Source organism: Apteryx mantelli, chromosome 14 (genome assembly GCF_036417845.1).
Source record: "Apteryx mantelli isolate bAptMan1 chromosome 14, bAptMan1.hap1, whole genome shotgun sequence".
Taxonomy (NCBI): domain Eukaryota; kingdom Metazoa; phylum Chordata; class Aves; order Apterygiformes; family Apterygidae; genus Apteryx; species Apteryx mantelli.
This window is the reverse complement of record NC_089991.1, coordinates 23,221,997-23,237,922: the sequence shown is the minus strand read 5'-3', so window position 1 is coordinate 23,237,922 and position 15,926 is coordinate 23,221,997. Positions and strand designations below refer to the sequence as shown.

General features: G+C 43.9%; 1 protein-coding gene across 1 annotated transcript in view; it reads left to right on the top strand.

Moving 5' to 3' along the window:
- NRG2 (neuregulin 2) overlaps nt 1–15,926 on the top strand; it is a 171,777-nt gene that overhangs the window by 110,896 nt on the left and 44,955 nt on the right. The window contains exons 3-4 of the mRNA XM_067304702.1: nt 7,505–7,623; nt 11,708–11,773. Of these exons, the coding sequence (XP_067160803.1) occupies nt 7,505–7,623; nt 11,708–11,773 (185 nt within the window). The remainder of the gene's footprint in view (nt 1–7,504; nt 7,624–11,707; nt 11,774–15,926) is intronic.

Sequence of the window (15,926 nt, the reverse complement as noted above, 5' to 3'; positions counted from 1 at the left end):
TTGGGGCTCCTTAGAGATTCAGGAATGGGCATTTGATGAAACACAACTGAGTTACAGTGGCTAACAAGTTATGGCCAGATACTAAGCTGCTTTAACTGATGGTGCGTGCAAACTTAGCCATGGAAGGAAGTTTATATGCCTAAAATTTTGTTTGTTTTTTTCAGTGGTGTTAGCTGGTCAAATAAAAGATATTTCCTCTCCCTATAGACCTTAGCCCACCGCAGTTGCAAAATGTCACAGATTAGCTTGAAGCACTCTTGTTGAGACATGAGCTAAAATCACATTCATTACAGTTTAACTGAAAATGCTTTACCTAGCACTTAGGGGAGGAGGGCTGGGGCCAGGGCTGAGATGTGCAGTCAGTTCATCCGGGACAGTGCATTGCATACTTACAGTCAAAATTTTACCAAGTCCCTCTACATTTCATGGATCAGGTACAAGCAAGGATCTGTAACATACACTCACCAATTGCAGAAAAAAAGACTCAGGAAAAAAAGAATGATTTGAATTGCATCCCAAAGACTTCACACTCAGAAAAGAGCCTCAGAACTGTAACTGAATCACTTGCACAACCCTGTGTAATAATATGATGATACCTTTTGCAGAGGTTTTGGAGGATGGCTGTCTGCCCTCCTGTAGGTGTCAAGCCTTTCCCATGACCTTATGTATCTTTTCACACAAATGCTTTTCCCTAATCTGAATATTTGCAGCCTGGCTCTGCTCATCTCCATTCCAGTGCTGCTCCACACAGGTTCCTCACAGCCAACTGCTTTTAGCAAGGTGCCTCCCTTTCTTCCTCCCCTGATTCTTTTTAAACTTGGTTTTGCTTTCAAGGTCCTTCCCAGCCTTCTTCACCCCTTCTCTCAATATCTGAAGTTTTGTTCCTACCTCTGATTTGCCCATCCTATCAGCTTCCATCTGATATGGAATATATCATGATATAGCTTCCATCTTTATTTAAATCATCTACTTTTTGGGACAGAGTGGTATCTTTTCCACATTGGGTACTGCGAGGCCCCTTGCTCTGGGAAGGATCCTGACATGCTTCTGTGAGATATAGTAAACAGGGACAGAACCTGCACTGAGCCTACCTCAGAATACTGCTCCAGGGTCTTCATTTTTTCAAAGGTATTCAAATCCTGGCATTGGGATTTGAGCAAAATCCTTCAAAACATTCATGGGATGGATCAATAGCCTTGAATTCCAGGAGAAGTAACACAAGAGAACCTGCTCTGATAACAGGTCTGTGCATCAGCCTGAAACCCAAAACTCAGCCATTGCACATTTATTGATTTCACACCCTGGCAGCTGCCACAGACTTCTCATGCACAGAGGGCAGCAGCACGTGGAGGTTTGACTCTCAACAGACAGGCCACAAAGTCCACCCTGGGGAATGGTGCGTGGTTGCCTTACACTGCCTCTGTCGCTCCGTAGCTTCTCATCACAGGAATATCCATGACAATTCCTAGTTGCAGCCAAGGGCAGAATTTGAGAATGAAGGGGGGGTTGCACAAGTGACCCTGCTCTTTGGAACGTACTTATCGATCTTTTCCCCTTTTGCTGATGCTGCCTGACCCAGGACTCTAGCTCTTGCTCTCGGACCAGCGTCAGTGTCAGCTCTGCAGAGTGAGGACTGGTCGAGTCTTCCTTTTAAAATCAGCCTGTCCCAAGACTGGGCACGGAGAGAGAACAGCACTGCTGAGCAAATCTGCTTTTCAGGTTAGAACAGTACTTTAATGTGGGGGGACAGGGGTAGGAGAGAGCAGGCAGAGGGGGTCAGGGGATGTTTGATCCTGTCACGGGCACCCACAAGGACATTAGCTGTCTCCCATGCCTGCTTCTCCTACTGTCCCAGCAGATCAAACATTGAATGGGGCAGATGATGGTGTAAGGGGAGGAGAAACGAGGACTTCGCCCACACAGCAGGGATGGTGACTGAACTGAAAAATCTGAACCTTCTTATTCTTTCCTCTGTTATTTGATTGCTTTGATTGAGAGGTTCTTTTTTCTTTTCTTTCTTTCCCATTTGCTGTTTATGTAGCTAATCATGAGCTAACCAGCTCATGCCCTAGAATTCATAGCAGCCAAAGCAGGGCCATGCAGCTGTGTGTTGTTCTTAAGCACTGCAAGACATTGCCAGTTTGCCCAGTTCTGTTGTGTTGCTCTTTAACTGAAGAGTAGGGAAGAGTCTGGAGTGGTTCCTGTCTCACTGTATGGGGAGAGGATGGTCCTGGCTGCCACTTTCCCCCTTCCTAGCAGAGGTGCTTTCCCATGGCCAGCCTCACTCTGTGCTTCACATTGCAATGGTCTCTTCTGCTTAATTTATCCCACTGCATTCTAGGGAAGGGGAATGTGTTCTCCAAGGCCCAGTCACTGAAAGCCCCTGCTCCAAGTGATGGAGCTGCTTGATCTCTGACAGTTGTCAGATAATACTTGACTGTAAACTAAACAACTGGCTATTCTGAATCTTCATCATTAACCTGCTCTCTCAGGACAAACTAATCATCATGCAGAGTGCCGGTACAACCCATAGGCACCAATTAAATCTTTGGCGGGAGTGTAAACATTACACATGCTGCAGTGCTGGCCGTTCTGCTCTCTGCAATATTGGTGTTGGCTCTCTGTTCAAACATAGAGGAATGGAGTTAATATGTAACCACAGCAGTTTATTCAGTGTGTCCTTTGCAAGGGTCATGTTTAGGAATTTCCTTTTCCTAGGATCTCAGGTGTGTTTAATATATACAATGATCTTCATAGCCAATTTAGGGGGGGGCATATGGTCTAGTCTTCAAATTCTCTTCTTTAGCTAATTCCTTGATTTCTTTATTCTTTACGTATTAGCTACCCTATTTTTAGAAGGCTAATAAAATATTACAGTAGTAATAATCCTAGACTTATTTTTGTCTTGAAAGATGCTGAAATAGTTGAGCTCACAGAGGGATCACTGATGACTCAGTGAAATGGAGGTATCTCTGAGGCAGTGAGTGGCAGCTGCTTTCCTGCTCACCCACTCTGAGATGAATGGCTTTGAGAGGAGATGATGTGGTGAGAAGGTCCTATTTCCATTTGGAGGTAGGAAGAGGAGAAAAATTACTCTGATTTGACCAAAGTGCTGATGGAAACATCAGTCCTTGTCATGAAAAGTTCCTCCTTGGCTGAGATGAAGTGCCTGTTTCTTTCCTCTGGCTATACAGGAGGCCTCAGGGCCTGAACTTAGATTTAGACATCTAATTTTGAGATGCCTAAATTATGGCGGATGAGGCCACCCTTCTGGGCCAGAATATGCCAGGATCTTTGTGTAGGTCTTGTCCCTCTTTTCCCATTGTAGTCCAGAGACTGGCACTCCAGAGGATGATTTACTCATCACTACAAACTGTACTCTGAGGAACTCATTCTCTTGGCTGAAAAGGTATTTTGGGGGAGCCTCTTCTGGCAAGGCTGAAGGTCTCCTTGTGAATCCTATCCCCAAGAGTTTGCAGACAGCATATTCACCATGGCTTACTTCTCCACTGGCACCACAGGAGATAATTAGTGCGTGGCTAAGTCATATGGGCTGAGGGTCAGAAAATACAATGAGGCAGATTTTCCCCTGGAGTAAAGAAATGTCAACAGAGTTGCACGACAGTGAAATAATGGGATCTGTCAGTGACCCTGGCCTTTCACTGAACAAACAGCCTGGGGCAGTGCCTTCCTCCAGAAGAATGGCATTGTCTGACAGCCAGGCACCCTTGTGAATGCACAAGGCAGGTCTTTCCCAGGGGTTCGTGTCCCAAAGAAATGTGCTGCCCAGAAGAGCAACAGGGGACCTGATACAAAACTCTTGTGCTCGACATAATTCCCCATAATGCTACTGCTTGATATTACTTTAAAAGCATACCTCAGTGCTTAAATGAACATAATATCTGCCCTTGGGGACAGCAGGAGGAATAAATTGAAATATCGATTTCCTAATCAGTTTTAAAGTATTTTAGATGCACTTCACAGAATGACACAGAATGGTTGAGGTTGGAAGGCACCTCTGGAGATCATCTAGTCCAACACACCTGCTCAAGCAGGGTCACCTAGAGCACGTTGTACAGGATCATGTCCAGGCAGGTTTTGAGTATCTCCAGAGAAGGAGACTCCACAGCCTCTCTGGGCAACCTGTGCCAGGGCTCTGTCACCCTCACAGTGAAGAAGTTTTTCCTCATATTCAGATGGAACTTCCTGTGTTTCAGTTTGTGCCTGTTGCCTCTTGTCCTGTCTCTGGGCACCACTGAAAACAGTCTGGCCCAGTCCTCTTGATACCCTCCCTTAAGATATTTGCATACATTGATAAGATCCCCTCTCAGTCTTCTTTTCTCCAGGCTAAACTTCAAGGTAGTAATATAGAACCAGAGGTAGACTGGTCATCTTTCTCTTTGCAACACATGGATTAGGCAAAGTCTAATCTCTGTTAGATCTGTCAGTTCTTCTAGTGCACAGGCATTGTCTCTGTGAATTAAAAGGTGCACAACTAATGCTGTGAAACAAGGTATTTGTCTGGCTGTTTCAATGCTATCTGGAATAGGGAAATTCCCATTACTGTGGCTATGCTCTGCATCAAAATTCATCTTCCTCTGTATCCTTCATCTGTCTCCTCCAAGTCCGTTACCTGACATTATACAGCACAGCAGTGAGACCAGGAGGAACTACATTGATCTGGGAATGGTGTATGAAAAGCAAGAAAAAAAACTCTCGATTTTTCAAGGGGTTCTTGCTAAAAAAAGCTAGGAGAATTTCACAAACTGTGATAGAAAATAAAAACAAGCTGTTTTGACAGTGTGACGGTCTTGTGCATTAAAACAGAATAAGCCTCTTTGGTTTCACCTTGACATTGATGTTCTATAAATATGAGCATTGCTTTTTATTCTGCTTACATTCTCCTCAGTTTCAGGTAAAAGACCAAATGTCTCTCATTCTGTTCTTGGAGATGAAACTGTCAAACATGCCCCCTTTCATTAGCCTTTTGTGTCAGTAATAACTTACTAATTTGTGTCTTTGGGACTTAAAAGCCTTTGTCTGTAAAAGATCACGTACATAGGTGATATTCTAATGCTGTAGTGGATTTTTCCAGATACTGCACATGGTGAAACGTGTTGTGCATATGAGATTATGGTGCAGCCAATAATCATTAGAATATCTAGCCTCCGGAAGCTGAAGGCAGTATGTTCATTAACACTTTCAGTTCTGCACTAGGAGATGGCCGAGCATGACAGTGTGCAAGGGTGGTGTTTTCTGGAAGACTCTGAGTTATAGCCTCACTCTTCAAAGCTGCCCAGGAACCCATGTCTTGCTGCTTTCAGTACATACTGCCTTACTCATTGGTTACGTCTTGCAGCTATAGCTACTAGCATAGCATAACAGTGGTTTAGAAAACAAATGGCATATTCTGCTAATAAGGGTTAAGATAGTTCAGAGAAACTAATGGCTTTGCTGGGATCAGTCTTGTTGGAGTTGTATGCAGTAGTACTAGGAGCCTGCCTTGCTCATCTGCCAAGTGTTACTACACCCATCCTTGCAGAAAGAGAGAGGAACATGGTCCTGAAGTCAGCTGCTCTAGCCTAACAGTGTAAATTCCCTTCATCAGGTACCTCTAACACCTCCCTACCAAGATGCAGCACCCAACTGTTGCCAGGCCACAACAGGCCCTAGAGGCCCTTAAATGCTTTACTGTCTCTTGGGTGCTGCTGGATTCCTAGACATCACAATAGTGAGGACCACAATGCTCAGTACTGTTGCAGGTGACCCTCTGAGACTTGAGAAAATGCAGAGACATTTATAGTGTTGGGAATCAAGGAAGCTTTGTACCTCTGTGAATCAGCCTGCTTATTTAGGCACCCACATTTGAACATGTTGGCCAAAATAACTAGCTTTGTACAGCAGAATAGTGGAAACCTAGGATTAGAGGGATTCAAGAGATCTCTGCACACTGTCAACATTCATTTAAAAATTGCTCTGCATGGGGCCTAAACTCGTGCAATGGAGCACTTGACCGCATCTTGTAAAACAGGGCAGTGCCTGTGTCCTGGGAGCTGTACCAAGTCCTCTCCAAGTGCTTTTAATTTACTAGTATAACTAGTGAGATGTTCGTGCTGTGTCCTTGTGCCTTGGCTCTCAGTAGAAGCAGCATGTTAGAATGTTAAAAAAATGTCAGTGTGTTTCTGTGAAGGACTTCCTATGGATTGGTGGATGATGCTTTGCGCAGCCCAGAGAAAAATCTTTTTCAGATGACACATGTAACATTGGAAATGTTTCCAAAGATAATGATTATTTTCCACATAAAAGGAATTTTATTTGTCTTCAGTGATGTAGGCCCCTGGGACTTCTTGCGAAAGCTGTCAGTGTTCCCAAGACTCTAAATACAGTGACTGTATGACACAGACCTGAGACAACAGCTTGGGGTAGAAAGTGGAAGAAGATATTCTCTCCAGAAGAGAATACAGGATGGCAGCCCCACTGTAGTCTCATGAGTGACTGCTGCTGTGTGCTGAAGGCTCCCAAAGCATCTCTGTTGAATTAGTTAACATAAGATTTTTGCCTATTAATCAGAGAGACATCTCAGAGAATGAGACATCAATCCTACCCTGTGGGAAAGGCAACACTTTTTTTCCTTGTAGCATCTGAACTGTTTTGCCACAGAGCTGCTTCCATTCTCATTTAGCATGCAGCACAGGTTGTAAGGTGACATGGGCAGTCATCATGTACAACGTCTTCTGCTGTTTCCAGGTACTTCTGGCCAATATCAATAAGATGATCATGTGGATTTCAGCCCCCACATGTTTGTACTGCCCTGGAGTGTGCATATTTGGGGGAGACAAAGTGCCCTAATCGCTGGCCTGGATAAAGCTACAAGCTAGCTGTCTAGGTCAAGTCATGGGGCTTTCATTTGCATACTGGAAATGATGAGTTCCCCCTCCCCCTCATGGCCATAATATGTGTTTGCATTTAAGTGTACTGCATTGCAAAATGCTGCCAGGGAGGAACCCCATAGCTGATAGATAGACTGCTTTCACTGTGCAGAGAAAGGCACAGAATATGTGGCTCATTTCCACATCTCCTTCTTGCAGGCAGAGCCTGCTGTTCATCACTAAAGTTACCTTCGTACAGAGCAGAAAGTCTGTGTTCTGGGATGCTGGAACTCCTGGGTTCAAAACCCTCATGAGACTTTCTGACTTTTTGCATGTGCCCTGTCAGAGAATGAGATTAGGTATCAGACCAAATTGTAGCATCAGGTTAAGAGCAGTGTGATTCAGTCCTGATTCAGAGGGAGAAATCCCTTAGAAAATCACAGTGATTGTGATTCCTGGGAAGGGTCTCATCCAAACCTTGACTAGGCTTGAGCCTGTTCAGCTTGCAAGGTCAGATTGTCCATCTGTTTAAGATGGGGTGACCTACCAGGCAACATATCAGGGTCAGGAATGGTTATCAGTTCATGAAGATGGTTAGCAGTTGAATAAGATATGTCTGCTGTACTTTTCAACAGAAAGATTTCCAGACTGCAGTTCAACAAGGTGAAGCTGGAAGATGCTGGGGAGTACAGCTGCGAAGCAGAGAACGTTTTAGGGAAAGACACCGCAAAAGGCAGCCTGAATGTGAAAAGTGGTAAGTTAGAAATCAGCAAATGTCTCAAGCTGTCTGCCATTCAAGCAGAAAACAGGAGGTTCTGCACATGATCCGTCTTGAATTTTGTTTCATGCTTTCAGTATATCAAGTAAAATAATCTTGGGAGATAAGAAAAATGCAGCTTAGCATAAATGTTTATCTTTGTTATCTGTCACTGGCAATGTGGTTGATTTACATTTTAAATAAACTTGCAGGCTATGTATTTTTTAAAGGGGGGGAGGAGGAAAGAAAGCTGGTGGGCTTGATGTTTTCTTTTTTTTAAAGAATTTCTGAGAAACAAAACTCACCAGAAGACAAAAAAATTAAACCATAGCTTTGTGATGAGTGAAGTTGCTTCTGGTTTTCATCTTAGAATGTGTGCTCCATCTCTTAGAGCTCAGCAGATGGAGTCTGAGGTTAGGTGGTTTTATTATCTTGGGCATTACAATTACATTGCTTAACATGATGGTTTGGGCGCACCCTCCAGCTCAGAAAGTCCCTAAAGTGATTGTCAGAAGCTTGGAGGGTGCAACTCAGGGAGGGATGACTCTGTATAAATCCTGTTTCCTAAGCTCTTTCTCCCACCATTCACAACAGGCCACTGAGGGAGCCTGGGCTCTGTGCTAGCAGCCCTTTGGTGCAACCCAGTTTCTCTGTTGTTGTGCTCTTATTAGCATTAGTCATATATGAAGGAAGGTAGCTTTTTCCTGCTGTTTTATTTCTCTATTAACCTTTTCCTCAGCAGTGTTTGCAGTTCTGAATCTTTATTTTTGTAAAGCTAGATTGTCACACAGCCTCCCCTTCAGTTAGTCAGCCTGTAAAAGGCCAGTGCTACATCTGCTTGCAAAGGGCTCCAGAGGTGAAAGGCAATCTGTGTTCAAATCTTCTGCCTATGAAGTTATCCCTAAAGCTCTGCTATGTTTTTTTCCAGTTGTTATAGAAAAGATGTCCAGAGTTAGCTGACTGAGGCAGTGCCACTTCTTTTTACTGTCTCACGCTCTGTCTGTCCAATTGCAGTGTAAACTATTCCTGTTTCAACTGAGAGCTGCCTGTGCAAAATCCCCCACGGAGCATGCATGAGCAGTGCATGCCTGCAGACAGAGCTCTGTGTCCTCTTCTTGTGCTTTCCTATCATTAGCAATACTTTTTCACAGAGGAAGCATATCTGGTTGAACAGTGCTCTGATCCTGCATACTGTTTACGGTACCAGGAAAATGAAGGTCAGGCCGCTGCAACTTCATACTACTTCTTCCCACATGTACAAATAAAGGCTGCATTTGGCAGTGTATAAGTCTTCCTCCACACGGAGATTTGCTATCTAGCAAGGACAGGAGCAGGTGGTTGCTCTTACTCAGGTCTTGGGGAGTACGAGGACACATCTGAGCTGCCCACCAATGTGTTGAGACTAGTAAATTAACCAAGAGCCCCAAACATCTGGCCTGTACCTTTGCCTAAAAGGAGCTGCAGGCTGCAAGGCACTGCAGATCCTATAGACAGAAGATTGCATGGTTTGCCCCACTGTGGCTTTATCTTGGTAAATCTGTTCTCTAAGCTGCCTTGAAAATCTGCCTTTGGCTTGTGCCTCTCAGCTGCATGCACACCTTTGCTGCCATTTGCAGGTCACCTAACAGCACAGCAAATATTTGCAACTGAATACTAGTTGTAGTCCCTTGCAAAGGGAAGATGATGGTGATTGCTGCAGGTTTCTGCCATTCTGTCCCCTCCTTTGCACTCCTCTGTTGCTTCCCTTTGGAGCTCCCCAGAGCCAAGCATCTTTCATCTGTCTGTGCACTTCTTCTTCTCCTGGAGTCTCCCTGTTTCCTTCCATGCTGTCCTTACTGCTAGGCTGTCTTATCTGTCTAACTAGCCAGATAGTTTTCCTCACCTCACTTCTGCAAGCTCCCTTCTTCTATGATATCTTCCAGTAGAAAACTCCCATCTACTTCTCTTTGAATCCACAAGTGTGCATCCTTCTGTCCCTGCCTGCATTATTCTCTGGACTTCATAGCACTGATCCTATTGGGACTAAGTCTCAACATACTGCTCTTTAAAGAACTAGAAGTCCATAACAATGAATTGGAGTTGAAGCACGAGCTGGCCTCCCCTTGGAGGCTTCCCTTCTTCCCCTGAAGCTCTCTCCAGCTGCTGCTGCTCCTTACTGCCCTGTCCGTGACCCTGGTATATCTACCTCTCCTGGGCAGACTGCCTGAGACCGATGCTGTAGGACCGTCTGCTGTAAATGCACTTTGTGACCTGACACTTAGCAGTACTATTGGAAACACTGTAATTTTACTCTGATACTTACAGATAGCTGAATCCAGGCCTGGGAAAAGGTCCTGAGTTAACACCACATCTTGTGACTCACTGGCTCAAAGTTTGGGGAAATCTCTGGATGCCTCTGTAGGTTGGTGACATTGCAAGAGGTGGTCCAAGCTGCTCAAGCTCTTGAAGCTTGAGATGAGCGTTGTGGAAAGCGAGGAGCCCATTCGACCTGACATGCTGTTCCCCTTCAGGGGTGCAGAGGCCAGAGATGGAGGCTCCTAAGCCCACTTGAGTCCTGGCTAGCAGAAGAGGAGTTCACACATGAGATTCTCAGGCACATGGAGGTGAACATCTGAGGTTCAGTCTCTATTGGCAACAATTTCTCAGCCTTGTGAGGCAGCATTGCCTTTGCAAAATACTCTTTGCTCTATTCCACTATTAGTTTTTGGTTTATATCAGTTTCAAAAGAGGACTATTTGCAAATCTGTTGCAAATCACTGAGAACATTACAGTGAAAAGAGATTTTCTTTAAAAAGAGAGTGGCCACAATGCAGCAACCGGTCATTGCTCAGAAAATGCCCATCCTCCAAACCCATCAGCTCATCTGTCTTCTGTAATTCTGGTATTTCCACAAAATGCCCAGCACAGAAATAAAAGTTTCCGCTTTGAAAAGCTTTGGGAGAGTGTCACTTTTCTGAGGAAATGCTTCCGGTTTTAGCCAAAACATTTTGTGCTTTGGTGCTATTTTCAGAGTTTCATTATTTTGAGGCAAATCAGATGTTTTCTTAGAAAAATTTCCCATTTCCCAGTCTTCTTTATTGAGTAGTCTAATATTGACATTGCAAGTGGGAATGAGGGAGCATCTGAGATGTGACTGCTTTAGACTCTTTTTTCCTCATTAAAATTTCTAGACATTCCCTTAGTTGAACCCCACCTCCCTACCCCCTTCTCCCTGTCTTTGCTAAATACCTCAGGAAAAATCAAGCTTTTTTTTTTTTTAATTCTTTCTCTTTTCTTTTAATTTACCATTCTTGGTGCTCTCTCCCCTGTTTTTGAAAGGGTAAATGATGGCCCTGGTCATGCTGCATGCACAGCATGGGTTGCCAATGCTCTCTCCTTGGATCATTTTGCACCTTTGGATAGTCATGAGAGGCTTTGATCCAGAACGGACTGTTGCTGTCAGCCAGTTTGCATATAACTGGTGAATGCTGGACTTCCCTAGTATCCTGGTTTATAAGGAGAAAAACACTATACATTCCAGGCTCCTGTATTGCCTTGGGCCATGACCTTCATCAATTTTATATTCCTCCATCTCTTATAAAAGCATTAATTTATGTTGAAGAACTGCAGACATTTGAAGGAGGTGGAGGTTCATCAGATGATCCCATCTTTTCTTAAACTCGCCTTCATGTTTTGTTCATCATTATGTTCCATGATCTCATCTTTGCATCCTCATGGCCATCAGGGCTAAGAGAACTTCCCACCATTTCACTCCCTATCTTGCTTGGTGAATCCTGAGCTACATATCCTGAGCCATTTCTGCCTTTTTATCACAACAGAGATCCTAATGGCATGAATCTTTTTATAGCAAGGGAACTGACCTGCACTGTGCTATCCCCTGCAGGGACATTCGTTTATCTGCCTCTTTCACCTGATTATCCAAATAAGCATACTCTAACCGGTACTAACATGTCCATAGCTTCTCCAGCCTGTGCCACCAAGCAGCACCTGCTCTCATCCTCCTCCCTGCAATAGCTAAGCCCACCCTTCTCTGGTCAAACTAGATATTTTGTTCACTACTTTCTTACCTTAATTTCCCCAGGAACAACGAAATCACCACAAGTCTTACCAGCCTCAGAAACTAAAATAGTTGTTATGGAAGAAGAGTGTAAGTACCTCTCCCCCCACTCCTCCCATACAGTTTCTTTCCCTTTATTTGTTTTAGTCTTACAAGACATTTTGTGTGAATGTTTTCCTGTCTCTTGGAATCTTCTTTAATTTCTACTTCTCTTTGATTTCCCCCAAAGCCACTGATCTTTCATTAAATCCTTCAAAAGTACAATTTATGTTGCTGGTGTCTAACCTAGAGAGAGGGAGATGATAACTACGGCAATGGTAACATGAAGAACATGCTGTTTAAAACAGCAGCTGGATTTTAAGCACTGCCAGGTCTTTTAATACCTGGGTTTATGGCTACTGGTAAGATATACTTGTTAGTTTTTGGTTTAGGCTATTTTTTTTTTCTTTTGAGTACAGATAAGAAAAACAAAAGAGGCTATAGGAAAGACAAGGAAAGAGACACGAGTCTTCTGAGCATAAGTCTTAAGAAAAAATGCAGAAAATATGGCTGCACCCTTCCATCACATTTTCTCTTAAGCTTCCGGAAGTCAGGAACAGCTTTCCTGAAATGTTTAATTTGATTTCATTTGGTGGAAGTGCCTTAGCATTGCTTTCTATTGGATTGTCAAGAGCACAGTAGAAAATAGACACACAAATATAAAAGTCAAAGCAGAGAGTGATGTATATGAATGCAAATCTAGAAGCCAAGTGCCTGGCCACGGGTTCAACTCATTCTGGTACAGGGAATTATTTCTGTGATGGAGTGTCTCTCCACTTTCAGTGACACCTCACAACCCAGACACAGTCAGCACGCTGGACAGCCTGTCAGGATCCCATCCAAATAAGCGTACACTCAGAGAGCCTTGGAAAAGGCAGTTATTTTAAGATCTGTGCTATATTTCCATTCCAATTGCTCCTGCCCAGAATTGACAACATAGTTGGCTTTGCCTGTGTGTTGACAATTCTTCCTTGCAGATTTAATGCAGATGTTTTCTGCTTGGAAGACTGAATCTTTTATGATTTTAAAGGAAATCTGATTTCACCACAGTAAGGCACTGGCCAGGTATCCTTTTACAGCTTTCCTGATTATAAAGCTACACTTAAAATTTGCTCTTATGTTGTCCTTAGCCATCCACTATACTGCTGACATTGTATTGAGATGTAGCAGTGTTAATACAATGACCACATCATTCTCCCCCAGATTTTGCTTTTGTGTTCACTGGCATAGATCCATGCTATATATTTATCACTTTAGATATATGTGATTTCACTGAAAGCAAAATTTTAACAATAGAGAAGAAACTTGCAAAAATGCTCTGTGGCCTGCATGGAAGTTTCTCCTTTGGAGAAACTTTTCCCTCTGCTTTGTGGGACTGTCATCCTTGATTGTCTGCTTTTTTTCTTATTGATGTGAAGAGATGGTAAAATCTCCAGGGTTAAAGTTGCAACTGGCTTTTTCCTTTATATTCCTTTTTTCTGATGTCTCCCAAATGTTACCTGAATAACACATGCTCCCCCTGATTTTTACATGTTGTCACTGCTGATCTATCATAGAATTGCACTTGTGTATAATATATGGGGGAAGTGAAGAAGGTATTGTGAGATGTGATGGTCTGGAAAGCTACAAGTATCTTGTTTTTGTAAAATTCTTGCATTTCTTTTAAATACCTATCTATCTTTAAAAGTTTATCTGGCACCTGTAGACTGTCCCACCTCTCATTGTTTCAGTGAAAGACTTTAAATGATCTACTGGGTTTTAAACGTCATGTGGAGAAAGCATTGTGTGAGCTGGTACTTGGTGGGAACTAGAGCTGGGGCTGCTCAGGAAAGGAAAGTGCCTCACTCATGGAACTTTGCGCTTATGTTTGCTCCATGGCTCTGGTGCAAAGCAGGCACATTACCAGGCAGGCCTTGCAAGGGTATAAGACCCGGCACCTCAAGAAGCTCACTGTGTTCTCCCTGTAACCCAGCTAGCTCCTTTGGGCAAGGAGACAAAAACCTCTCACTCCAGATAGCCCTGTGGCCACCCCTCACTCCCACCCCGCCATCTCCTTGCTGCTCCTGGTGTATGAATTTTCAATTAGTGTTTTTCTTGAAGGTTCTAGTTCCTTCCTAAGTGGTCTAGCCTTCCTTTCTACCTCTGCCTTGGGAACAGGAGTGGGATGTCACATACTTCCCCCTTGGAGTGCAATTACAGCCTTTTTTTAGCACCTCTAAGTGAAGCTGCCAGCAAATGCTACCACATCCTGAGTCACTCCTGCCTTCCTCCTCTTCTCCAGGAGTCACAGACATCTAGGTACTGCTGCATCTTTGCTCACTGAACTTTGACCTACAGCAGGTTTGGACACCAGGTAGTGCTCAAAATGCAACCCAGGTCTCCAAGGGGTTCTCTCTCTGCTCTTGGGTAACTTTCATCTCTGGAAGCATATTTTTTGTTACACTTCTTTCCATCTCAGCACCTTCCAATGCCTGCCTGGCACCTGTAACCAAAGGGCAAGGAGGCAGGGTTGTACCGCAGGTTCTTGTCAGCATCTGTACTGTCATTATGGTGTACATGGGTTCTCTTCCCCAGCTGCTGCTCCCCCCGCCTACATGCTGTCTGGAGTAGGACCTGTGGTTCTCTTTGATGGAGACACTGCTTCGTGCAGGCCTGACAGCCCTCAGAACAGTATGGAGAAATCCAGGCTCCCATGGTATTTCCAGGTAGAGACAGCCTCCATACCAGTCTGGACCTGCGACCAAAGACAAAACATTCAGGAGATCTGGGATCTGTTTGTGCTGCATTTTGAGAGCTACCTGGATCAAAATCTTCCTTTCGTCCTTGCTCCAGCTATGTGGATGCAACTTGGGACCTGCCAGAGGGAGAGCTGGGGTTCCTGGTGCCTCCATCACAAGACATATGCATGGTCATGGGATCCCACTCATCTTCATTCAGTAGTATGGACACCTTCAGATAAGCTAGAGCCATCTAGCAGATGTACCAAGCCAGGCCATGGAGTGGGATGAGTGCTAGCCTGGCCACAGAGGCGTAGTATAGATCTTAACACAAGCTTTGGTCCGCATGATCCAAATGGACTTTGACAGCCAGATTCAGAAAAGAAATCTCTGGTGTTTGAGAAAATCCTTCCATGATATTGCATATTTTAGCATGGTACTACATTCTTACACTTTCCTCTGAATATATGTTTGCTTCAGAGCATTGCCAGAGTAGAGGGGTCCTAGGCGCATTTCAGCATAATGCTCCCCAGAAAGCACTGGGGCTTGAAAGAGAAGCTGTGCTACTACTCTTAGCAAGGAACCTGCCTATTCAGCCCAGTAAGTGTGAGATAATTGTGGTAGCCTGGTCCGTAGTGAAAAAGTGTTAAAGTAAGTCATATTGTACATTTGTCACAGGCTAAGACTCTGCAGTTGGGTGGTTACAGTGGCTCAGCTCACAGGTAGGAACTTGCAAAGATGGGGTAACTTGATCACGTGCCCTGGTGCAGAGAGAAAGGTTCTTTATGTACATTTCAACATCAGAAATTACTCCAGAGTACTCAAAATGGTAATGTGAACCTGTCACTGTGCAGCCCAAAGCAGTTAAACAAGGTTCAGGAGTTTGTGGCTACAGGCCTGCTTGGTAAACAGAACAGGAAACTTAATGTTAAAGTTTAGAAATGTTTTGATGGAGACAAAAATGTAAGAAGAATCAGAGCAATCTGTAGAACATTTTGAAATGAAAGGCTTATACAGGACAAACATACTGAAACCTTATCAAAGTCTCATTTCTAAAAGGTAAAATAATGTTTGAAATCTCTGAAAAGGTCAGGTAACCCCTTTTGCTTGTTCTTTGCTGTTGAGTTCTGAGTTGTCCTCTAGTCCCTTTCCTCCTCTTTGACAAATGGGGGTACTCTTAAGGATAAGAGAAAATATAAGCTGGGTGGAGGAAGCATGGTTTTTGATATTGTCAAGATACAAGATATTCTGTCAGTCATGGGCAGATGCTCTGAACCAACATGTAGATCACTGCAGTTGCTCACCTGTTCATGTTTTGTGTCTGGAACATCATCTAGCTAGTCTGGTTGGGTCTCTTTGCTTTACCAGCCTGTGTAGTTTGGGCAGTGCTTGCAGGGCCATCTCATCTCTCTCTACTGGTGCTCTGCAACATAGTTAGGTTTGGGATCAAGTGAGAAGGCCAAAGAGAGAGAAAGGGCAGGAGAGAG